The sequence below is a fragment of the Pituophis catenifer genome, unplaced genomic scaffold, assembly GCF_029215685.1.
Source record: "Pituophis catenifer annectens isolate HBS135680 unplaced genomic scaffold, rPitCat1.0.hap2 SCAF_5, whole genome shotgun sequence".
NCBI classification, from domain to species: Eukaryota; Metazoa; Chordata; class Lepidosauria; order Squamata; family Colubridae; genus Pituophis; species Pituophis catenifer.
In genome coordinates, this window is record NW_027256885.1 from 45,604,803 (window position 1) to 45,630,460 (window position 25,658).

General features: G+C 46.2%; 1 protein-coding gene across 1 annotated transcript in view; it reads right to left on the minus strand.

Moving 5' to 3' along the window:
* Window positions 1–25,039, minus strand: part of MYL11 (myosin light chain 11) — a 31,447-nt gene extending 6,408 nt beyond the window's left edge. The window contains exons 1-2 of the mRNA XM_070944352.1: window positions 24,933–25,039; window positions 21,980–22,069 (exon numbers count right to left, since the gene is read on the minus strand). Of these exons, the coding sequence (XP_070800453.1) occupies window positions 21,980–22,069; window positions 24,933–24,935 (93 nt within the window). The 5' untranslated portion in view covers window positions 24,936–25,039. The remainder of the gene's footprint in view (window positions 1–21,979; window positions 22,070–24,932) is intronic.
* Window positions 25,040–25,658: the final 619 nt, after the last annotated feature.

Below are 25,658 nucleotides of genomic sequence, written 5' to 3' on the forward strand. Positions count from 1 at the left end.
CGCAGGGTAGGAGCTGACTGGGTTTTTTTTCTGTAAGAGCACCACTGCTACGGCCATGTCACTGGCATTGGCTTGGACGATGAACTGCCGTTCGGGGTCAGGGTGCTGAAGAATGGGTTGTTCAGTGAAGAGTTTCTTTAATTTCTCAAACGCCCTTTGGCAGTCCAGGGACCAGGCCAGTGGTTGGTTTCGTAGCGGCCCCCCTGTTTTCAGCAGCTCCGTCAGGGGCAGGGCTACTTCTGCAAATGCTGGGATGAACTGCCTGTATAAGTTTTCAAACCCCAGGATGCTTTGGAGTTGCTTGCCAGTCCAGCATGGCTTTCACTTTTCCTGGGTCCATCTCGATTCCCTCATTTGACACTCAGTAGCACAGGTAGTCTAGGGAAGTCTTATGGAACTCGCATTTGGAGTTCACATAGAGCTTCGCATAGAGCTTCATCCAGGTAAACTAGGACACCCTTGTACAGGTGCTCATGTAGCACTTCATTGATTAGCTGCATGTACACGGCAGGGGCTCCCTGCAGCCCGAACGGCATGACTTTAAACTGGAAGCTGCCTAACGGGCAGTTAAATGCAGTTTTCCATTCATCTCCCTCTTTGATCCGCAGCTGGTAATAAGCTTCTCTTAGGTCTAGCTTGGTGAACACTTTGCCCTTGGCTAGGTGGTTTAACATGTCCTTCATTAGGGGGAGGTGTTCTCCACGCACATGGCATTAATTCCACAGAAATCAATGCAACGCCTCATCCCCCCGTCTTTCTTTTCTTTGAACAGCACCGGGGCCGCCACTTTATTTATTTTTATTTTATTTATTTTATTTATTTATTTATTTATTTTTTGATTTGTATACCGCCCTACTCCCGAAGGACTCAGGGCGGTGAACAGCCAAGCAATAAAATACATAAATACACAAAATTTAAAACCAGATAAAATCAAATTAAATCATTTTGGCCCAGACAGATTAAAACACCCCAATAATTTAAAAACAGATTAAAATTTACATATTAAAAGAGGGAGGAGATTAGGCCAAGCCCGCTTGATGGAATAAAAAAGTCTTCACAGCGCGGCGGAAGGTGCGCAGATCCGGAATCCTCCGTATCTCTGGGGGGAGCTCATTCCAGACGGTAGGTGCCCCCACAGAGAAGGCTCTCCCCCTAGGGGTCGCCAGCCGACACTGTTTGGCTGACGGCACCCGGAGGAGTCCCTCTCTATGAGAGCGTACTGGCCGGTGGGAGGCTATTGCTGGTAGTAGGCGGTCCCGTAGATAACCAGGTCCTAAGTCATGGAGCGCTTTGAAGGTGGTAACCAAAACCTTGAAGCGCACCCGGAAGACCACCGGGAGCCAGTGCAGCTCGCGCAGGAGAGGTGTCACATGGGAGCGCCATGACGCTCCCATTACCATCCACTTTGGATTTGGCGGATTGGATGAAGCCCCTCGCCAGATTGGTGTCGATGTACTTAGGGGTCATGGAATACATCTTGGGTTTTGGCAGCTTGGCTCCCGGCATGAATTCTATAGTGCAGTTGGTAGGGCGGTGTGGGGGGAGGAAGTTACATTTGTGCTTGCTGAAAGTGTCTGCCAGGTCTCTATACTCTCTGGGCACCTGGGAGTATCCTGGTGGGCCATCTGCGGTGGCTGTGGTGCCCTCCCCCTGGCCAGGGCTGCTAGGGGGCGAAACCTTTTGAGCTTCGGCCTGAGGGGGGCAGTGGCAGTGGGCCCATGCCTATTTTTAGCTTTCGGTAGCCATCTTCCCACATAATGGCTGGTCCCCATTTGTCTAGCCAAGCGAGCCCCAGGATGAGAGACTTGGTCATCTTTGGGGCTACCACGAAGCATATGAGTTCCCAGTGGCATCCCATCTCCAGTCTAACGAGCGCCGTGACTAGAGTGGTCGGGGCTTCGCTTACTAGTGTCCCATCGACTTGCTCAAAGCGTATGGAGTGACCCAGGGGGTTTGTGTCTATCCCTAGCTTTTGGATGGCTGGGAGGCTGATTAGGCACCTGGTGCAGCCGGTGTCTATAATGGCATCTATGTCCCCCTTGGGCCCCAGTCCTGGGTACCACTATTTGGGACTTAATGGAGAAGGGGCGGATGGCTTCACTTACCATCAGATCCTCTTCACTGGCTTCACTGCTCTCGCTGCCAATGCCTGGAAGGGTTCCGGAGCTGGAGTTTCTCCCCTGGTTAATGGTGGGGAAGGAACCTCAACAGCTTGCCAGGCGAGCTTCCCTTTGTCCAGTGGTCTCCGCAGAGTTTTCTTCACCCTGGGGCCCACTGGAGTACGGAGTTGAGGAACGGGGGCCAGTGCCAGGCACTCGGAAGTTTGGCGGTCTTTCTGGCCACACCTGAAGCACTTGATCGTGGCTGTGGGTGTCAGCTTTGGCACTTCGGCTGGTTTTGCAGGGGCTCAACGGCCCAGGGGTCTCTTAGTAAGGTTTTCCAGGGTGGGCTTCTGGTGTGGGTGGATCTCCAGGTCCATGGCCACTGCCATCCGGTACCAGTTTGTATGCAGTCAGGGACCCCTCAGAAGGCACAAGCTTGCCTGAGGTCCTGATCTAGAGCCTCTTTGAAGTGGTGAATGAAGAGGCGTTCTGGCCAGTCTCTCAACTTTCCGGCTAATCTTCGGAATTCCCAGACAAATTCTTTTGGGGATCTGCCCCTTTACTTCAGGTTCTTGATTTCTGCCTCAACTTCTTCCCTATGGGCCGTATCTTCGAATCAGATATGAAGCAGTTGCATGAATTCATCTGCATCCTCTAGTTCAGGGGCTCCTTCGTTGTGCAATTGGGCTATCCATTCAGCTGCTTCTCCCTCCATCATATTGTCAGCAATTGCTGAGACTATATCCTGATCTGTTTGGTATTGATCCCGATAGCGGTCAAGGTGGGGCCAAATCCGGTTCAGGAAATAAGCCAGCTTTCCCGGGGTCCCGTTGAAAGTCACTCTGAACCGTGGGGGAGGGGCGCCTGGTGGTGCTGGCTGCGGAGCCGGAGCAGGCGGCAGGACCGGGACTGGCATCCACTGGTACTGCACCCATCCCTGGCTGGGGTAAAAGGCCCATCCAGGGGGGATTTGGTCTGCTGGGGGCAGTCGGGTGGATGGCTGGCGAGGAGTATTCAGTCTTGGCAGCTGTAATGTCTCCTTCTGCAATCCTGGGCTGGATTGACCCAGAGGCCCCTGTTGCTGGCTGGCGCCAGTTCCCATTGGAGCCGTCATCCCAGTAGACCAGGCCCGGCAGGGAAGATTTTGGCATGATCCACTTTGTGGAACGAGGCAGATGCTCCACTCTGGATGGTCATGCTGCCTTGGCTTGGGAAGGTGAACGTGGGCTGAGTCAGAACCCAACCAGTCTGGCTGCTTGGAGGGAGTTGGGCAATGCTGCCCATGCTGAGCTGACTAAATCTCTCTGGGAGGCCGACTAGCAATTGGCTTCAAGATGGCGGCTGAAGACCCCACTCTCTGAACTCTCTAAGCTCATGGGGTCTCGTTGCTCTCCACTCGAAGACTGTGGTGCGCTCAGCCCGTCCCAATGCAATCTGGGGCTCCTGGAAGGTTGACACGCCAACCGACTCCTGGGGTGGTGGGATTCCCATAGCTTCATCCCATTTGGAAGGATCCATCTGCAGTCTGCCAGGGTGCCAGCTCTTTGGGCCGGGCACCCTGCCGACGCTCAGCCTCCACAGCCTCCGCTTCAGCTACCACAGCTGCTGAGGGGTAGCAGATGGTCCCGCAGACAATATCCGAGCTAGTCCTCCGTGGTTGCTGTTTTCTCCTCCATCTTCCCTGAGTCTTTGTGCTACCCGGTAGACCGGGAAGGCGCCCGGGACTCAGGACCCTGGACAGTGAACCCATGGTGCGGGAAGCTGCTTGGTAGTTTTTAAAAGGAGATTCGGGTTAGTGTCAGGGTTCCAAGTAACACCCCCAATGAAATCAAAACTCCAAGGCAGGCATTTCCTCAAAGCTTGAATTTATTAGAGATGTCATATTGGCACATCTGCGAAAACCTGAATCTGAAGCCCCCGGGTTTTCCCCACCCAAAGTAAAGTCAAAGTTCCTTCCCCTGCATCCACATGGGTGTCACATGGTCCAATCATGTCACTGTTTCAACTGTAGTTGACTCGCAGTCATGCCTCCCCAGGTGCAGGCTGAACATCCTTGACTCCCAAGGGAAAAATGTTGCTATGGCTATACGCCCCACACTGTCTCCACCCCACCCACCAAATCCAGCTGGATTTGCATAGCACAATAAGCTATAATTTTATTTAATTTGGATTAATGTATTGTATAATAACCATATAGATCCAAAGAAATAAGATCTCTTAGTGATTTTGGTAATCATCTTCGTCATCAACAGTTAAACTTGTATGCCACCTGGCACTCAACAACTCTGGAAGGCCCCTAATACTCAAACAAATTACAATACAATAAAATCAATAAAACTTAAAAGATGAGAAGCGTGTTGAAGGAACATTGTACTTACCTGAATGTTCTTTCTATTTGCGCTGCATGAGAGTCCAAAGCAATGGGTGATAACCTTGTCTGATTGGCCAGAGACTGAGTTGTAACTTGTTTAAACATGCCTTCTCCTTCCTGCTTAGCTCTAGTTCGTTAACGATGGTTTGGATGTGGAGAAGATGTAGCCTGTAAAGATAGAAAAAAACATACTCTCCTGGACCCTGGATCCCTGTCAGAAAAGTAGGGAGGGGTTGGACTCTCACGCAGCGCACATAGAAAGAACGTTCAGGTAAGTACAATGTTCTTTCTCCTGTGCGCTGCTTAGAGAGTCCAAAGCAATGGGATATGCCCACACTAAGTATCCCTAGGGTGGGAAGTAGAGCCTTCCAGGGTCCTGTCGACTGGAAGAACTTGCTGCAAGACCCGTCTCTGTTGTGGCCCGTCAGCGGCCTGTGCAGCTAGTAGCTGATTCCGACAGTGAGGAGGCTGGTGTGGTGATGGGCCAGCAGCCTGTGCAGCTGGCACTCGAGTCAGACAATGAGGAGGCTGGAGAAGATATGTTGCCAGAGGCGGGGATTCAGCCAGGGCCTTCAGAACCTCCAGAAGCTCCCATAAGTGAAGAGGAAGAAGAGGAGGAGCCTCTTCTTGATACACGAGCAGGCAGAGCTGCCAAAAGGCAGGACTGGCTCCTCAGGAGGTCTCCTCGAGAGTAAGGCTTGGGGCTAATTGGCCACTCCCTTAGCCTATTTAAGGAAGGACGACGACTGAAGCAATTTGCAGGAAACAACTTCGTTCATATTCCTTTGCATCTTGATTCCAGAAACGTCTGATCGGCTCTTGCTTCTTTCTTGTCAGTTTTCCTGCAAATTGCTTCTGGGCATTCTGCCAACCACAGTAAGATTATGGTTATCTGAAATACTGTGCTTCAGAATTGAGTTATTATTCTTTGGATTCTTGTCGACTGTTAATGAAGTTAAATGAACAGCCCTTGTTCAGAAAAGACTGATTTAAACTGTACTTGTGTTTGAACAACTACTAAGAAAACTCATTAGTAGTCCTTAATTAGTAAACTAAGGTTTGTATGGACTTTGTGTGTGCTGTGTTCTTTGGGGTCCATAGCTGGGGCAGAACAGTCTCCCAAAGGCCGCCTCTGCCGAGGCAAACATGTCAAGTTTATAGTTTCGAATGAAGGGAGAAGGCGACGCCCAGGTGGCAGCCCTGCAAATCTCCAGTATTGAAGCTTGAGTGGCCCAACCCGCTATTGTGGCTGCACGTCTAGTAGAGTGGGCCGTGTTGCAGGCCGGAATAGGTCGGGCTTGATGGTCGTAAGCCAGAGAAATACAAGCCTTGAGCCAACGACCTATGGTGGATGGAGACACCTTCGTGCCCTGGGACCTGGGCTGAAAGGAGACAAACAACGCCTCTGTTTTTTGGAAGGGTGCCGTCCTGGCGATTTATATGCGAACGGCCCTGAGTATATCTAGGGGGTGCCATCGACGTTCTCTAGGATGTTTGGGCTTTGGGCAAAAATCCGGTAAGATGACCTCCTGGGCCCTGTGGAACCAGGAGTTGACTTTTGGCACGAATGTCGGATCCAGACGGAGGATGACTCTGTCAAGATGTATAATACACAAGTCCTTCCGTACTGAGAGCGCCGCCAGTTCCAAGATTCTTCGAGCAGAAGTGATGGCGATGAGAAAGGCGACCTTAAAAGTCAAAAGCCTGAGACTGGTGGAACTCAACGGCTCGAACGGAGAGGAACTAAGGGCCTGTAAAACAAGGGAGAGATCCCAAGAAGGGTATCTGTGAACAGGTAGAGGTCATAGATTGGAAGCCCCTTTTAGAAAGCTGCGGACCCTCAGATGATGAGAGAGGGTGGAAGCTCTCTTGCAGGTCAGAATAGTTGCTAAGGCGGCTACTTGTCTAAGGAGTGTATTAACCGCTAGTCCTGCCTTTAACCCTTTCTGCAGGAAGTCCAATACCTGTGGTAGAGATGCCGAGGTTGGAATCATTACATGTCTAGTACACCAGTGGCAAAAGGAGGTCAACGTAGTGTTGTATATGCGGGTTGTCGACGGACGTCAAGAAGCAAGGATGGTAGAGATTACCTTTTTTGAAAAATGGTCCCTTTTCAGGATCTCCCTCTCAAGGGCCAGACGGCCAGCTGCAGCCATTGAGGGTCCGGATAGAGTGCGGCCCCCTGGCTGAGGGAGATCCTGTCTGGAGGAATCCTCCAGGGAAGTGATATTGATAGGGTCAATAGATCCGTAAACCAGTTCCGTCTCGGCCAGTGAGGAGCTACGAGAAGAACCTCTGCGCCTTCCTCCAGGATCTTCCTGATGACCCTCGGTATTAGCGGTATCGGGGGAAATGCGTACAACAGGCCTTGGGGCCACGGACAACGGAGGGCGTCCGTCCCTTTGGCCCCTGGTGATCGGAATCTGGTGTAGAACCAAAGAAGTTGTGCATTCTCTGCTGGCGAAAAGGTCTACCTCAGGTGGGCCAAATCTGGTTGAGAGCCGACAGAACAGATCTGGATGAAGTTTCCATTTTGCCTGATTGATGGTCTTTCTGCTCAACCAATCTGCTTGGATGTTGGAGGACCTGGAGATGTGCTCCGCCCGCAGGGAGGACAAGTGTCTCTCCACCCAGAGACTTATCACCGCAGCCTCTTGCATCAGAGCCCTGGATCGGGTGCCCCCCTGACGGTTCACATGTGCTTTGACTGTGAAATTGTCCGTCAGTAACAGCACGTGTTGCCCTGACAAATGATGCTGGAAATGGAGAAGCACCAGATGAGCGGCTCTCCATTCCATCCAGTTGATGTCCATGAGGAGGTCGTGTGGAGACCACCAACCTTGGGTCGCTTGGGATTTCAGGTGAGTGCCCCATCCGAAAAGACTGGCGTCTGTGGTAAGGGTCAGACGGGTATGCTCCTTGAAGGAACAGCCCTGTTCCAGGGCTGTCGACGTCCACCACTCCAAGGATCTGAGTACCTTGAAAGGAACTCATATCCATTTGGGGGAGTTCCTGAGGCCCGCCACTTGACTTGGTAATAGGAACCATTGAAGAGGTCGGGAATGCAATCTCGCCCAAGGAACAATCAGTAGGCAGGATATCATCTTGCCTAACAATTGGAGACTTAGGAGCCCGAAGAAAGAGGTTTTGTATAGTTTTTTAGCGAAGTTTTTTAGGGGGCTGGGGAGGGGGGAGGGTGATGACATCCAGCAGATGTCGGGGGGGGCACCTCCGGACCAATGGCAGTCCAGGCCATGGATGGTGGCGGCGGGATTGGAGCGAGGGGGAGAGGGTGGGAGCATTGATCCTGGTAGTGATGGGGAATGGTGGCAGATGGATGAACGAAGGGCCGTATTGATATCTGGGAGCTCGCCCCCGCTATCTTCGAGCGGTGACCTGCTCCGACCCTCTTGGTTCCATCCAACCTACTGGGGGTTTGAGAGAGGGAGGCGCTGGGCTCAGGTTGGTCTATTTTAATGCCAGGTCTGTGGTTAACAAAGCTCCCCTTATTCGGGATTTGATTGAGGAGGAAAACACAGACCTGGCTTGTATCACGGAAACCTGGTTGGGCTTGGAGGGAGGTGTCCCTTTGATAGAACTTTGCCCACCAGGTTTCCGGGTGCTGCACCTCCCCAGGGTAGGGGAGGAGGGGTGGCAGTTGTTATTAGGGAGACCCTTAGTCTGCAAGAGGTCACTGCTCCTAGGATAGACGGGTGTGAGACCCTCCTCATGAAGTGGGACCCGCAAGGTCAGTTGGGCTTGTTGATTGCGTACCTGTCTCCCAGCTGCGTATCAACAGCCCTGCCCGGGCTGCTCGACGCCCTATCGGGGCTGGTGGTGGAGTTTCCCAGACTCATTGTGCTGGGGGACTTCAATCTGCCATCCCTGGGTGGGGCATCGGGGGTGGCTTGGGAGTTCATGGCCTCCATGGTGGCCATGGACCTGACTCAAATTGTTCAGGGCCCGACACATGAGTGGGGCCACATGCCCGATCTTGTTTTTGTCTTGGAGCAGTGGCGGGTGGAGTTCGGTGGGGGACTGACTGCTATTGAACCCCTGTCATGGACCGACCACCATCTTCTCCGGCTGGGCTTCCAGTACGCCGCCCCTCCTCGCTGGGAAGCGGAACCGACCAACTGGTTCCGCCCCAGGCGCCTGATGGACCCGGAGAGGTTCCAGACGGAGCTTGGGATGATGCCTCTATCTCTCTCCCACGCCCCGGTCACGACCCTGGTGGATGCCTGGGATGAGGCCGCTGACGGGGCTCTGGACCGGGTCATGCCTTTGTGGCCTCTAACTCGTCGCAGATCCCGGTTGGCCCCGTGGTTTACCGAGGAGTTCCGGGGGATGAAGCGACGTAGAAGAGGCCTAGAGAGCAGTTAGAGGGCCAGTCATTCCGAATCTGACCGGTCACAATTGAGATCATTTACACGGGCCCATTTGGTGGAATTGGCGACGGCGAAACGTTGCTATTTCTCCGATGTCATCGCGTCCGCAGAGAATCGCCCAGCCGCCCTGTTTCGGGTGTCCCGCTCCCTCTTGAATCAGAGGGTGGGGGAAGACCCGATGCAAGGGCGAGCTGAGGAGTTTGGCCAGTATCTGCAGGACAACATCGCTCAGATTCGGGACGGCTTGGACTCTGACTGGACAGGGTCAGACGGTGAGGAAGCGGCGGGTCTTGTGCTTTGGGAAGAGTTCGATCCTGTTACCCCAGAGGACGTGGACAGGATCATGGGGAAGTTGAGTGCGGCCACATGTGTACTGGACCCGTGCCCCTCCTGGCTGGTTTATTCAGCTCGGGTGGTGACACATGGCTGGATCCAGGCAGTGATAGCTGATTCTTTAGAGGGAAGCTTTCCTGCCGCCTTGAAGGAGGCGGTGGTGAGGCCCCTCCTCAAGAAGCCTGCCCTGGATCCAGCTGTTTTGAGCAACTTTCGTCTGGTCTCCAACCTTCGCTTTCTTGCGAAGGTTGTTGAGACTGTGGTGGCACGTCAGCTCCCGGTGGCCCTGGATGAAGCGGAGTACCTCGATCCATACCAATCGGGTTTCAGGCCCGGATACAGCACGGAGACGGCATTGGTCACACTGGTGGATGAGCTCTGGAGGGCTCGGGACAGAGGTCATTCCTCTGTTCTGTTCCTATTAGATCTTTCGGCGGCTTTCGATACCATCGACCATGGTATCCTGCTGCGGCGCCTCGAGGGGTTGGGAGTGGGAGGCACCGTTTTATGGTGGTTCTCCTCTTACCTCTCGGGTCGGACGCAAGCTGTGTTGGCAGGAGGGCAGAGATTGACCATGAGGCCCCTCAAGTGTGGGGTGCCTCAGAGGTCAGTTCTCTCACCCCTTCTGTTCAACATTTATATGAAACTGCTGGGGGAGAGCATCCGTGGTTTCGGGGTGGGGTATCATCAGTACGCTGATGATACCCAGCTTTTTATATCCACCCCGAACCAGCTCAGTGATGCCCTCGACGTGATGTCCCGGTGCCTGGAAGCGGTACGGAACTGGATGGGGAGGAACAGGCTTCGGCTCAACCCTGCCAAGACTGAGTGGCTGTGCATCTCGCTTCGAAGGTGAGATTCCATCGCTGACTATAGGGGGTGAAATTTTGCCCCCCGTAGACAGGGCACACAACTTGGGTGTCCTCCTGGATTCACGGTTGAGTTTAGAAGATCATATAACAACTGTGACCAGGGGGGCATATGCCCAGATTCGTCTGGTCCGCCAGTTGCGCCCCTATTTGGACCGAGATGCCCTACGCACAGTTACTAATGCACTAGTTACCTCCCGCGTTGACTACTGTAATGCTCTCTACATGGGGCTGCCCTTGAGGACCACTTGGAGGCTTCAACTGGTACAGAATGCGGCCGCGTGGGTTGTGATGGGAGAGTCTCGATACTCCCATGTTACACCCCTCCTGCGCGACTTGCATTGGTTGCCGGTTGCCCTCTGGGTGAGATTCAAGGTGCTGGTGATGACCTATAAAGCCCTACATGGCTTAGGCCCAGGATATTTGGTGGACCATCTGCTGCCAGTAACAGCTGCCCATCGCCCGGTGCGTTCTCACAGGGAGGGCCTGCTCCGGGTGCTGTCAGCTAGACAGTGTCGGCTGGCGACCCCTAGGGGTAGAGCTTTCTCTGTGGGCGTGCCCACCCTTTGGAATCAACTCTCCCTGGGGCTCCGGTTGGCTCCTGACCTTCACACCTTCCGCCACGAATTAAAAACATGGTTGTTCACATCGCCCAGCCTGGACTGAGAGGGTTTTTAGATTTTGGGGGTTTTAATATAAATTATATACGTACATTATGTATTTTATAATTTTAACTGTTTTATTGTTGTGAGCCGCCCTGAGTCCTCAGAGATAGGGCAGCATATAAATTTTATTAATAAGTAAATAAATAAATAAATAAATTGGGAAAGAAGCATCAAGGGAACCCGTCTGAGGGTTCTGACTTGCCTTATGGTGGTACGGAGATAGGAAGACGAGGCTGGCCTGAGTGTTGATCCGTGCTACCAGATGGACCAGGATGGTGGAGGGGGGGTCATGTGACTCTTTTCCCAATTTACTGTAAACCCGTGGTCTTGGAGGGTTTGAACCATGGTCTGGAGATCTAGACTTGCCTGTTGAGGAGACGAAGACAGAACTAAAATGTCATCCAGATAACATAGCAAATGTATGGGCTTCATCTGCAAGTGAGCAACCACCACGTCCAGAAGTTTTGCGAATAATCTGAGGGCAGACGAAAGTCCGAAGGGCAGAGCTTTGTATTGGTAGTGCAGTCCCGCGTAAGAGAACCTGAGGAATCTCCTGTGGGACGGTCTGATGGGCACATGCAGATAAGCTTCTCGGAGATCTATAGATGTTAAAAGATCTCCCTGTCTTATGCAGCCCAGAATTGTGTGCAGGGATTGTATTTTGAAGTGTTTGTATTTGATGTGAACATTCAGCTCCTTTAGGTCTAAAATGGCTCTGCAGCCGCCCGATTTCTTTTGCACCAGGAAGAGTATCGAAGAGAAGCCGGACCCCTGATGTTGAAGAGGTACAGGTTCTATGGCCTGAATGGCCAGCAGATGCTGGATTTCAGCTTCCATCAGAGATCTCTTGGTGGTGTCCCAAGAGACGGAGCATTGGATGAACCGTCGAGGTGGTGTGGAACTGAACTCTAGGGTGAAACCTAGTGTTATGGTCTGTAATGCCCAGGCGTCAGTGGTCGTGTGTCGCCAACAGGTTGCAAATCTGCCCAGGCGACTGCCTATAGGGCCTTTGTCGGGACAGTCATTTGGACCAACAGTACGGTTAGTAGCCAGCTCCCCAAAAGGGGCGTCGATTCTGTGGCTGTCTGGAACGATCCCGAAAGGAAGGCCTGTCCAGTGGCCTGTCCGCAGTTGATAGGAAGGCCCTTTGGTAGGCCGGGCTTTGAAAGCCTGTGTCAGATGCACGAAAGGACTGCCTGCAGTAAGGATACCCCAATCGCCTGTCCGTTCGATGGGATACGTGAGGGAGGACCTTCCTTTTATCTTTACCCTCCACCAAGATGGGATCCAAGGCGTCCCCGAAGAGGAAGCCACCCTTGAAAGGGGCTGCTGCTAGACGCCATTTTGTTTTCATGTCTGCTTGCCAGTGCCTTAGCTTTAAGAGGCGTCTGGAGGTGACACTGGATGCTAAGGCTCGAGAAGCAAACTTAGCAGAGGTGAGGGTAGCATCTGCTGAATATTCAGTGGCAGCGATTAATTTATTCAAGTCCTGATGCAAATGGGTGTCCTCGGGTGACGCCCAGGATTACATTTGATGTAGCCAAGTTAGAGAAGTACGAGAAAAGAAGGACGCCACTGTGGCAGAACGAATGGCCCAGGCGGCTGCTTGGCGGGTCTTACGAGCAGCAAGCTCCACCCTTCGATCTTCCGGTTTCAGGCCCTCAGCTGAATCGGAAGGAAGGATGTTAGATGATGCCAGGCTGGCCATTGGAACATCAACGGTTGGAAGTTTGAGGAGATCCTCAAGTTCTTGTTCCACCGTGTACATTTTACAATCCATGCCACTAGGGGCAGAAATGGATCCTGGCTGATTCCACTGCTGTTGTATGACATCAACAAAGAGCTTAGGGGATGGAACCGCCTCTTGCTCAGTCACAGGCTCAGTAAAAAGAAGAGCCATGGGATCTTGAGGGTCCGAGGGTCCCCCAGGTTGCCCAATAAGTGCCCCCATATTGGCTGTAGTCTTAGCCTTGTACAATAGTGTCTTAAATAGGTCATGATGAAAGACCCATAACAGGAGGCTTATCACGAATGACCCTTTCATCCTCAGAAAAATTGTAATCCAGCATCTCTTCGTCGCCCTGAAAGGACATGTCACTTTGTTGCGAAGGTGAAGGAGAACGAGAGTCTCTAGAACGTACTCACTATCCACCTGGCCCACTGGAGGAGTGGGTCTTGGATTCGGGTCTGTTGCTGGCAGAGGGGCTGAAAAACCCTGTCGCAGAAGAGCAGCATCAATGCCCCTGGTAATAGTTTGGGCAATCATGTCGCACAAGTCTTGTGACAGTGCAGTGCCCTGGCCTTCCTCCAGGCAGAGCCCCGCCGCAGTGGGTGTAAAAGTGGCAGAGGCATGGGAGCCCCTGTGCTGCTGAGAGGAACCAGGCTCAGTAATGGTTGTGTCCCGTGAAGCCTTCATATCTGCTGCCTGCAGTGGCTGTGTGCTAGGAGAAGCAGAGGGAGACCAACCGAACTGACCTGGTTGGGATTCCCAAGTCAGAGTTTCCTTGCTTAATGCCTCAGTAGTTTCCCCACTGCAAGCAGAAGTTGCATTCTAGCTTCTGCTCTTTTCTTGGCCATATCAAACTGCCTATCTAAGGCACGATGTCGCCTCATAGCAACTTTCTCAGATGCTAATGAAGTAGAGGCTTGAACAGAGGACTGGGATCTAGTAACTGGTACTTTCGATCTAGATTTTCCCTTTTTTGAAGCAGGAGCATCCAAGGCTTGATGCCTAATGGAGGAAGAGGCAGAAGCATGAGAAGGAGATTTGCTGACTTCTGGTTTGGCATTGCGGTGATGCAGTCGGGGAAAAACCCCGACTGGCAAACCGCCGCTGACAGGTCTGCGGACCTACCCTGTCCTGAAGGGACAGGGGAAAGAGAGGGACCCCTTGGGCGGCCGAGAGGAATGGGCAAGTTCCTCGGAGGCCGGAGGCAACCCTCTAAGTCAGCGGCGGGGGACGGCAGCCATGGTGGCTGCCTCGAGACCGCGACAAATCGGGACAAGCAATGTGCAGGAGGAAGGAAGAAAGGACGATGTGCTTTGGAGCCGGGTGAGTGACACCAACCCAGGAGAGAAACAACGTGTGAATAAGGATATTTACAAATAAGGCCCCCAGCCTTACCTAGCGGCTGAAGATTTGAGGGACTTGAAGATTTTTTAAAATAAGGAAAGGAATTGAAGACCCTTTAAGAATTTTACTTTAACACTGATTGATTGGAATGAATTGCTTATTAACTAAATAGAGTTGGATATTCGAATCTTATTAAAACTGAAATGGATTTGACTTTTGGAAAAGAGAAAAGCTATAATTAAGGATTTGTCATCTTTAAAAGCCAGACAAAGAGATTAAACGGATTGCTACATAAATGTTTCAAAATGGCGATTGAAGCTGTGACTAAGTGAAAGTGTTGATTGCGGAAACTTGTTTTTTTTTCTGAAAAGAACCTATTTGACTCGTTACATATTGTGGATTACTTTGAAAAGAACTATGGTTTTTTGAAATTTGGAGATTCCTATTCTGTCTTCTAATGGCTTTATAAAGAAAGAAGAAACACAATGACTAATACACTTTTAACTAACTGGCGCAGCAATAAAAGGTTTGGCGCAGGAACAAGTGGAGAAGCTAATGGATTTTACTGGAAACAGATTCTACAATAGAATTAAAAAGGATATGCAGAGTTTTAAGCATGGAAGTATTGACTTTGAATTGAAATGCTTATGGACAGTTAAGGAAATGAAGAAGCAAAATAGATAAACTAGATAGCAATGTTTGAATGCTTAATTGTTTAAATGGTTCAAAGTTTAAGTGAGCTTTAAATAAAAACAAGAAGTGCTTATGGTAAAATAAAGATAGAAAATTAAAAATAAAAGATAATTAAAATAGAAGTGGGAAGTTAAGGTGACTAAAAGTGATATTTTCATAAAAGCATAATTTGATGTAACATGTTTTAATTTATTTATTTATTTATTTATTTATTTATTTATTTATTTATTTATTTTATTATTCATATTTCTATGCCGCCCACTCTCCAAGGACTCTGGGCGGCTTACACCAAAGACAGTATACTAAATAGCATATTGCCCCCAACAATCTGGGTCCTCATTTTACCCACCTCAGAAGTTTTAAGCTGATAAAGTGGTGGATGATAATTATGATCAATTGTTAATGATTATAGATGATATACTAAGGTACACAGATGGAAGTCATAATTGAGATTGAATTTAACACATGTTGGAAATGATTAATATTAAGAAATAGATGGGGATACACCCTGGAAGAGTTTAGTTGGAAACAGTGGATTAATAGACAATATATTGAAGAAGAAATTTTAAAATAAATTAGCAGAATAGTAGTTGGAGTTAAGGAGGAGAATAAGCTGAAAACTCAGCCAAAATAATGTAATGTTGGAAATCAGCCAAATAATAGGTGGAGCTATGGAGGAGAATGCTGGAAATCAGCCAAAATAAAGCATACTGGTAATCAGTCAAAATAAGAGAAAATGCTGGAAATCAGACGAATAATAGTTGGAGTTATGGAGGAGATTATGCTGAAAACTCAGCCAAAATATGTTATACTGGAAATCAGGCAAACAATAGGGGGAGTGATGGAGGAGAATGAGGAAAATACATTGAAGAATAATTATTAATAAGGGGTGAAAAAGAAAATGTTGGGCGATAATTAAAATGAAATGGAAAATTTTGAGATGTCTGTGTAAAAGTTTAAGATTAAGATAGGATGAATTGGGTCTAGAAAACGAGAAAAATAGAAATTTTGATTAGTAAATTGAAATAAAAATTGAGTTGCATACATTTGGAAATTAGGATTCGTGGTGATAAAATTGTAAGGTAAATATATAGATTAATAGATTAGACCATGGGTGAAATCTAAATTTTTTTGCTACCGGTTCTGTGGGCGTGGCTTAATTAGTGGGCAGGGCTTGGTGGTAAGGTGACTGGGTGGGCATGGCCAAGTCAATGTCACTTCTTTGCCCTTTTTTAATCTACAAAACACAACACAACACAACTGGCTCACCCACAATGTAAAAGCAGCTGTGCTAGCCCCAAAATGGCCCCTGCAACAAGCAGGAACCTCACACAGCCACAAAAAGCCCAAAAAACCAACTTTCACACTTTACACACACAAAATTCCACATACAGCTTTGTGAGATTTTGTGTGTTTGTGTAGTTAGAGTGAAACACTACAGAAACACACTAAATCTCAGAAAGCTGCACAAATATTATTTTATTTTATTTTATTTTTATATAAAAGCAGCTAAATTTAAAACTTCCTAAACTTTAAATGGCTAGGTCTAAAAAAAGAACAACTAAAAAAAACCCCAATTAACTATTTTTTTAAAGCTCCCAAAGGGGAAAAAAACTTACCCAATAGAACAGGGGTCTCCAACCTTGGCAACTTTAAGACTTGTGGACTTCAACTCCCAGAATTCCTCAGCCAGCTTTGCTGGGAGTTGAAGTCTACAAGTCTAGGCAGGAAGGCAGGCAGGCAGAAAGAGCTGCTCACCGATGAGCTTGATTGCAGGCAGGGAGATTCAGTTGCTTGCTGATGCATGCATTGCGATCATCATGCGATCAGTAGCTAAGGTAAGCAAGCTGGAGGCTGATTAGCAGGCAACTCAGCTGGGATGTCAGAGCTTGGCTGGTCAGAGCCATTTAAAAGGAAAAAAAAGGCTCTGATGATCGTGGGGCTCAGCTGGGCATGGGGGGCGGGGGCAGGGATTTTTGCCACTGGTTCTCCAAACTGCCTGCCGCCATCGCTACCTACTCGCCCGAGCTGGTCCGAACCGGGAGCATTTCACCCCTGGATTAGACTGTTTTTGTGTTTAATGTTGATGTTAAAAGGAGCAATGGAAAAAAAAATTAGATAGAGCGGTATTGAATTTTGATTTATAATTGAATATAAAAATGAGCTTTGCTTTAGTAGGAGATCAAGATGTATGATGAGATAATAGAAAGATTTAAATTAAGATGTTGGAATTTATGTTAAAATTATCTGTTTTCATTTGTTAAACTAGTATACCCATTTGTGACCGGACCAAGACTTTGTTCTTGAGAAAAAAAAAAAATTTTTATGTTTATGTTGGGAAAAATAAAAAAAATTTACCCCCCCCCCGAAAAAAAGAGATTTACTGCGAGACGCCATTTTGAAAGCCACGAGGTAACAGTGAATCAGCCAAATAAGTTCCTCTTTGCAAGATTCGAATTAATTATTGCCAATTTCTTTGCAATCATCTCCCTGGTGTACACAAACCCCAGTATGGAGGGCAGTTAGAGGCTTTAAGCTTGCCAAGCCGACACCATGGCTTGGAAGCGAGTAGAATAAAGGCTGCGTGGGGGGGGGGGGACCCAAAATGGCGCTGAGCCTACACCAAGGCTTTAATCGCAAATGGTAATGCATCCTGCCCCAGGGAACTGGAATCCTACACCACGGATCCTTGCCCAGTTAAACAGAGGTGCAGAGTCAACACCACGGCTCTCCCCACACCAATCTGCCGCCAAAACTCACAATTCCAGCTCTGGAGCGATTGAGGAAGAAGCTGGAGATTCCAAATGCCACGCAGGCCTCTCTGCAAGAAAAAACGCTGCCGCGGAGCCCCGCGGCTCACCTGATCGACACTTGGCTGGGCGCGGTGCCAGAAACCGCTTCCCAGCAGAAACTAAGGTTTTTGAAATAATTTTCTCCTGTGTGTTGTAGTAAAGAAAGTCCAAGCAATGGAGGATAATCAGAATAATCTAGGCCAACTGAGTTAACCAACTGGAGCTAAGCAGGAAGGAGAAGGTGTGTTTGAACAAATTACTACTCAGTCTCTGGCCAATCAGACAAGGTTATCACCCATTGCTTTGGACTCTCTAAGCAGCGCACAGGAGAAGTGAGGGATCTCCCTTCCTTTGCCCAAGGCCTGGGTGAAGAACCAGATCTTCATGGCTTTTCTAAATAACAGAGAAGTGGGCCTCATCTCGATTGCAGGAAGAACCTCATTCCAGAGAGCAGGTAAGATGGGAATGAAAAATTAACTAGCTGCCGCTGAACCCTAGACACAAAATAGCTCACTTATGTTTGTGTATATTTCAAGACACGTATAACAGTTCTTTAGCCCTCAGTAGGTTTACTGGACAATTTAAATTAAAGTATTTTAATAAACATTCTGGACTGGATATAAAAAAGACTTCAGTGGTTTGTCTAGTTGTCTACTTATCTAGCAATTCATTATAGGTTTGGAGACATAAGTCAACTTCAGCTAGTGCAATCCTCCTCTCCCTCATTTTTCTGCAGCTGTGCCCTGGAAACACCTGTTGTTTGATATCTTTCTTCGCTTCTGCCAGGAATGTGAACAACCTTAAACTGTCTCGTATTAAACCCCAAGCCCTCCCTAAGGGGACAGGTGGTACATTCTGAAGGGGCTGTTGATGAGGTCTCCAAAGGCAGGCAGGCAGGCACTGGTGGAATTCATTCCTCCCCTCCTCTCATGGTTATGCCTCCTTCCTTTTTTTCTTTCTTTCTTGCTAAATGCTATGTGTCTATCTCTTTCCAAATAAAAATGAAATGCTAGAATTTAGCTAATTGAAAGGGACTGCATTGGCAGGGCAAACTCAATGTTTGCTGTGTCGTCCAAACCTAGAATGGCTACTATTTAGGATACAGGAGAGTCAAGATGTGTAATCTACAACCAGCCTGGATTTCAAATTCCATTTTTTTGGTATCCCAAAGGCCAATAAACCAAGCTAAAGTACTGCTTGAGGAGTATTGTGTGAATAAAAATGGTGAAGAAACTGGGCTTGTTTCTCAGATTTTCAGGCTCAACATGTTGTGTGAATTCAGCTCTGGTCTAAGGAGCAATATGGATTCTCCACGCTGTGAAAGAAGGGGGAACTATGAACTTCCAGAGAATAAATATAGGTGGAGTGGAAGTTGCATCATCTCAACTATCTAATCTTGTAATTTGGATGTTGGCTGGAGAAGTACCTCAGGAAGCTTTTCTAACTCATGTTACCCCCCCCACCCACCCCCCACAGAGGAAAGGTCCTGACTACTTTGGGTGGAAGCCGAGAGAGCTAATGTAACATCAGCACCCCAGTGTCAGCAATGTACTCAGTACTTGTCTGTGGAGATTTTCAATCGTCCAGGTCATCGTTATCTCAAAGGTGCTTTTTCAAAAGGCAACTGGACTGTTTCTTCCTTGAGGAAAAAGAAGAAAACATTTCACTTCTCATCAGTTGCGATGGCAGGCAATGTGATGCCCCCCACCATCACAACTGATGAAGCTTCTTGGAAGAGAAGAGAAACATTTTCTTCTTCTTCCTCAAGGAAAAAGCAGACCAGTTGCCTTTTACTCAGCACTTGCTGAATAAGGGCGAGAAAGATCCTCTACTCTGAGGAAATTACATTTTAAGTACAAAAGCATAAAAAGATATTCTGAAGCAAAGCAAAGACAACCAAGGCTGTCCAGAAATCTTGATGGCAAACCTACCCTGTTTCCCACAAAAGTCTAAAAAATATTCTAGCTAGAAAAATACTATGTATGACACACAACTTCATCCTGAGTCAAATCATCAGTTCATCCTCTTCACTGTTCCAGATGGCAGGATCTCTCCAAAGAGATTCAATCCAGGATGGAATTCAACAAAGGCAGAGCTCAAAAAGCAGTTGATTGATCCCTGAGGAGGCAAACTGGCCAAGGAGAAATGAGTACCTGAATCCAGGATTAACCTGGGCTGCAAAAATCCTGATGCCTGCTAGATAATAGTCAATAATTAGGCTTTTTTTTGGTCTCTTCCTGCCATCCAGTGAATGTTCATCGAGATCTGGTATCCCTAGATCTAAATATCAAGATTGTTACTTCTGTTAGTCCATATTCAAGCAACCTTCTCAAACTTCATGCCCTCTCATGATGTTACTTAAATTCACACCGTTCCTATAATGGGAGTTGCAGTTTTGGATTAGATACCTCATCTATTGTATGGACAAATTTTATTTCATTAAAAAAATGCCAACAAATGCCTATAGGTTTCAGCAGTATAAACCCGGGGGCTCTGGGACCAAAGACTAAGAGACTGTGTTTACACCATGGATCTACCCAGCGGACTCTACCTCCACCAAATAGAAATGTAATCTTTTCACCCTTAGCAAATTATGGGAAACGTAAAAATGGCAGAAGGAATAGTAGGAAGGGCAAAAGAATTAAAATGAAGGAAATCATCACCTAGTCCTCCTGAAATTCCATGATTACATCAGAATTATTGCACCATGCAGGAGCCCACCAGAAGCACCTGAAGACTAAGGGGAGATGGGTTCCATCCTGCCAAAAAGTTCTATAGGTGATCTTCAGTGTTACCAGTCTCACAGCATGCTTGTGGAGAGAAGTAACAAGAAGAAGGGGAGAAAGAAGGCAAGTCTCGTTCTTCGGGTTTTCTGAAGGAAGGGCAGGTGACACATGCAATTAAATAAATATGCACATTGCAAGAACTGATCTGTCCTCTCATATTTTTAAAAGCAGGAGGCCCTCAAAAAATAAAGAAGTACAAACATAGGTTGCAGGAAAAAGAAGAAAATCCAAAGGAGCTTCTATGATAGTTTGCTACCAACTCTAGTTCTAATGTAGCTTTAATCTCCTTTATAGTTGATCAATATCTTAAGACTGAAAGACCTTAGAGCTTTGTTTTTGATGGAAATGAGGCGGCTTCTCGCCTCCCCCCCCCAAAACGAGCCAGTCAGAATGGGTTTCTATACATCTCCTTGTAAGGCTCTGCCATTTGCTTCATCCAAGCACAGATGTCACCTCTTTGCTCAGTCTTCCTTCACCCAAAATAGACCCTGCTGCATTGCAAGGGTCTTGGAAAGGAAACACCATCAACTTTGGGGTGGGGTATGTGTGAAGGTCTAGTGCCTGCCAAAGGGCAAAAAATACTCCTCTGAAATGAAGATTAAGAATTTAAGTGTCGAAGAGAATATCTCCATATGGAAAGCTGGTCTTCACTCTCACTTTTATAGGCAAGAATTTCTATTCAAAGTACAAATTAATTTTAAAAAGTTTCCTAAGGAGAATAAGCTGGAATTACCCTTGGGAAAGGAAAAGCAACTTTAATAGGAGGTAAAAAGCTGATCTTCCGCGCACAGTTAATAGGTTCTAAGCTCCAAAATAGGATTTTGTGGAGACACACACTCATAGTTGCTCATTATTTTGGTTCTTCCAAAATATGGCCAGGTTTACACATCATAATAAGCCATTACTCACTGTCTGCAAACCCAATTTTTATCCTGCTTTACATCTCACAAGAATTCATGGCTTGCTTAATCTTGATTTACTGAAGAAAACAAAAATAAGCTAGCATTCAGCCTACATATCATAGGGAGACAGAAGAACATTTTTGGAAAGGGTTGGTCCACCTAAAATATCTATGGATTTCCACTTTCCCTCTTCAGGACGTTCTTCACAATAGCCTTCCTCAGGGTGGCACCTCAGGTGTGGCAAAAAATAAAGCCCATTATTCCCAATCAACAACCATTCTATCTGTGAACAATGGAAGCTGTAATTCATATTGGAATGGACAATAAAATTAGGAAAGTATCTTTAAAACTTAAAAACATTCAACGTGATCAACAACTAATAGAACTATATAAAATGCAAAGGAAAGGAAAATTAATGAATGGTGGGCCTCTATTTGATGGGCAGAATTTCAGGAACAAAGAATCTATATTTTTGTAAAGGTTCAGACTCTGATCATATCACCACCAAACCCATAAATGAACAGATACCCAAAAATGGATTCCTGAGGTAAATTATGTTCAAAAACTCCTTTATAATTTATCTAGACCTTTTATATTTAGTCACTTCTGCTTAAATTGAGAAAATGCAGCTGGGATTCATACAATACATTGGGGTACACTAAACTGGATGTACCTGCATATGTAAAACAGGCTCACCTGAAACATTTAATTAGGTTCTATTATAACAGCCAAAATTTCTGTGATTAGTCAGCAATTTTTTTCAAAGGGAAGACAGAATCTGAATTGAATAGTACAAGAAGCTATTTTCTTAAAAGTTCATTCCTATATATTCAGTGATGTAGTTAAAAATTTCCTAGAATGTCATTTCTGGGTGGTGCTCCTAGGCAATGCTCATTGGGATCCAATCATTTACCCCAAAGTCTTCCTTTAATGGCATCACTACATTTGTTATATTTCCTAATGGATGACACCCCTTCCCACGTCCATCTTTGTTCTTGTTCTTACCTCTTTAAACTCCTGGATCTGCGTTTGGTCAAACATGGAGAAGACATTGGAGCTTCCTTCTGCTGCCCTTCTCTTTGCCTTCTTGGGTGCCTAGAAGAGAAGAAGGATGGACATTCAAGATCAGCTCACTGCATCCTTATCTAGGGCAACCAAGCCTCCCACTTTTATAGGTGAGTCTCTATTCAAAGTTGAAACTAGATGAATGGAAAAAAAAAAGGAGTGAACCAGTGTTACTGGGTCCACCAAGTCCTAGCACAGAAATCATTGATTAAGGAAATACATAGGTCACCTAGTCATGGCTTCCCCTTTATGATTAAATGAATTATCCTTCACTAAATTGTAGAACTGATTTATAGTTTAGTACCTTTCTCTCTGCAAATGTGACACAAACCAGCACCTTTGGTCCTGCTTTGTCCTGATGCATTTTCTCTTTTTTGACAATGTGTAAGCAGTCAATTCATCAGTGACACGAGCACATCTTATTAAGAAAGGATTCCCACCATGCAAAGTTTCTAGAGTTACTTATTTGTCTGATTTTGCAAACATACAAACGGCTTCAGTTACAGTAGACTCTAAGCAATATAACAAAGGAGGTTCCTGAATTTGATTATGTAAGCCATACTTAATCGTTTTCTACATTTTTGTCTCCAGGGGAAGGGAACCTTACTAAATATCAGAAAATATTATTTAGTTTAACTTAATAATTAAAACTTCCCTTAAATGTCCTTTAATGTTAGACGTGTATTTTCAAAATATTGTTAGTATTTGTTGTTTTCTGTAATACAAGGGAGGGGAGGGGTTCATCCATAAGGACAACCCAACAATTTTATTGCTATAGCAAAAGTCTGAAAACTTGGAACATTGGAGTGAAACATTAATATTCATGATCTTAAAGAAAGTGTATACTTTGGTTTGAGAAACAGAAGCATCTACTCTTACTTTCAATACAAATATAGAGTTGATAAAAGTTTAATGCATCTTTTCAAAGTCTTCATTTCAGGTTTGTAACACCTAATTTCCACGAGGGTGATCTTTTCTTTTAGGCAACTATTTTGTATGTGGGTATTATAATTTTCATCTTCCCCAAAACCACTTTGCAAGTTTTAAGTTAATAAGTAATTATAAGTAATTAATTGATATAATAAGCAGGGGTCCTTTAATCTCCTTTAAAATGATAGCCTGGGCAAATAAAAAATGTATGAACAAGCCCAATTTGATGATAAACGACAACTGTTTCAGAAAATAGCACTAATCCACAACTGGTGTACCTAATAGAAAAGAGGGGAAGGGGTGGACTATATCCAATACAGGCATATAAATAACTCCAGCTGGTTTCATAAATCTAACCCATACATGAAAAGGAAAACATAAAATGAAATTTTACCCTCTTTCTCTCTCAACCTTGTCAACTATGTCTCCTTCTGAACAAAGTTATTTTACATATAGAAAATACAGAATATATAGGATTATGATCTACATCACAGGAAATTATTTAGAATGACTGTGATTATCTGGAGATAACTTCAAGAATCTCCTTCCTATCTTCAGAGTGGCTCTTTCTTGATCCTCAACTCCTGAAAACTGATATGCGTGTTACTTCTGGGAAGAGCTGAAGATGGGACAGGGATAGCAAGGTAAAAATGAAATGAGAACCTGAAGATCCAGACAATCTAAGTGGGTCTCTTTCATGAATTGAACCAGAGCAAAAGTAAGAACTTTGGGGTATTGGCTAGAGATAATAGATGCATCTCAGTCCTCAATTGGTCAGAACCTCTATAAAAACCCAGTAAAATTTTGGAAACCCTTATAACAAGGCACAGGGGCATGGCTAGAGATGATGGGATTGTAGACTGGAGGCCTCAGGTGGAGAAAGCTAATATATGCTGACAAACTAATCTTTTAGAATCAAGAAATGAGGTCCTGAGAGAGTCAACAGTCCAAATGATTGCGGATTGTCTTTTCATCATGGCCAGACTTATAGGAATGTTCTGGAAGGATTGCTCTAAAAACATATCTTACAGAATTTGCTTACTCCTACATTTTGTCTGATGTGGCTTTTCAGAGGACAGGTACACCAGGCATACAACAAAACTTCAAGGGTGAAGGAAATGTTTTTAAAAGGTGTATTCCTTGTTTCTCATTTGGAAAAAAAAAAACCCAGACAGGTTGCAGCTTCCTTTGTCTGGATCTTGTGGTGCCTTGAGGAGTCTGACTCAGAGGCTCCTGTCTGCTCAGCAGCTGTCCAGCCACCCTTTGTTCCTTTTTGGAAAAAATATGCAAAGGCAAAGAACCAAAAAATTCCACGTGTAATAAAACATCCTGCTGTATTATTCAAGAAGAGTATTATACAGTTATTCAGGGACTTGAAGGGATTCACTGCAAGATTGAAGGCGCAAAGCCAAGTAACACCAATTATTAAGCAGGAAGACAGCTTGGGATGGGATACATGTGCAAGATCAGATCCATTTCAGAAAGCGAAGAAAATGAAACAGAATGATAGATGTCGAATCATCACCCATAGATAGTAATCTGATAGTCTACATTCCTTCAGCTCTTCCAAGTTTCCTTCTCCATCTCAAAACAGCAGAGATGCCTTTGGGTTCTCATAGCCCTCCCTGTCTCTCTAACAGTGTCAAAGTTTCCTCTTAACACACATATTTCTTTTGTCCAGACATTTAAAAAAGCCCTAACTGAAAATACTCAAAATTTACTCACATATGTAGAAGAAAAATCTGAACTGGAGGATTTAAAAAAAAAATTGCCTAGAGAATTTTTACCCCTTCTACACCTTCCTTTTGCTGATTTTATCCTTCAAGAGCATTTGAGAAGCTTCCCAATTCCATTTTTTTTTCTCGGTGCTGTACATTTTCCACTAGTTTGGACCGAGATAGCCCCTGATTTCCTTAGACATCCACTATGCTCTTGCCTGCACACCCATTTTTTCCTCACTTACCATGTTCTCTTAGTGGGCAGGTAGATGGGTGAACAGCAGCTGTGGATGCGATGGGGATGTCCCAGGGTACTAGAAGGGCAAACAGCCTAGACACTTGGCTGTGAATTCCCCTGGGGTTATATAGGCTCCCTTAGAGGGAGGCGGGACAGCTAACTATAGACACATCTTCAAGTTTGGGTGGGTGGAGGATGGATGGGGGTAACTAGAAATAGACTCCAGAGGAACGCAAGAGGGCCAAGTCCTTTCTTGGAGACAGGGTAAGTCCATTAGGTTTGATGGTCCATAATTCAACAGCCTTTATTATTCTGGGGATCAGTGGTAACCCAGCTCCAAATCCAAAAGGGATGAGCTCACACCCCACACAAACTCATACTGTGGTTTGCTTGTTTATGGCTTGCCAATCTACCAATTAACCATGGTTCTGCAAACATGCTTTTGGTCAATATATGAACCCAGTCAGAGGATAACTCCTTGCTCAAAAATTGACCCATAGAGGAAACCAAAAGGAAAACAATCACACAAATACAACATTTCTTTAAGGCGTACACATTTAAAATTCATCACAGCAAAACCCTGGGTATAAAAAATTGCATTTTTTAAAAAAAAATGTTTCAAAGAATGTCAGAGATTCTGAATGACCTTCAATAAATTTGTCAGATTTGATAGACCAGGATTTGCAAAGTTTAAAACCTTTTTTAGTCTGAAAATTAAGCCATTCCCTGGATT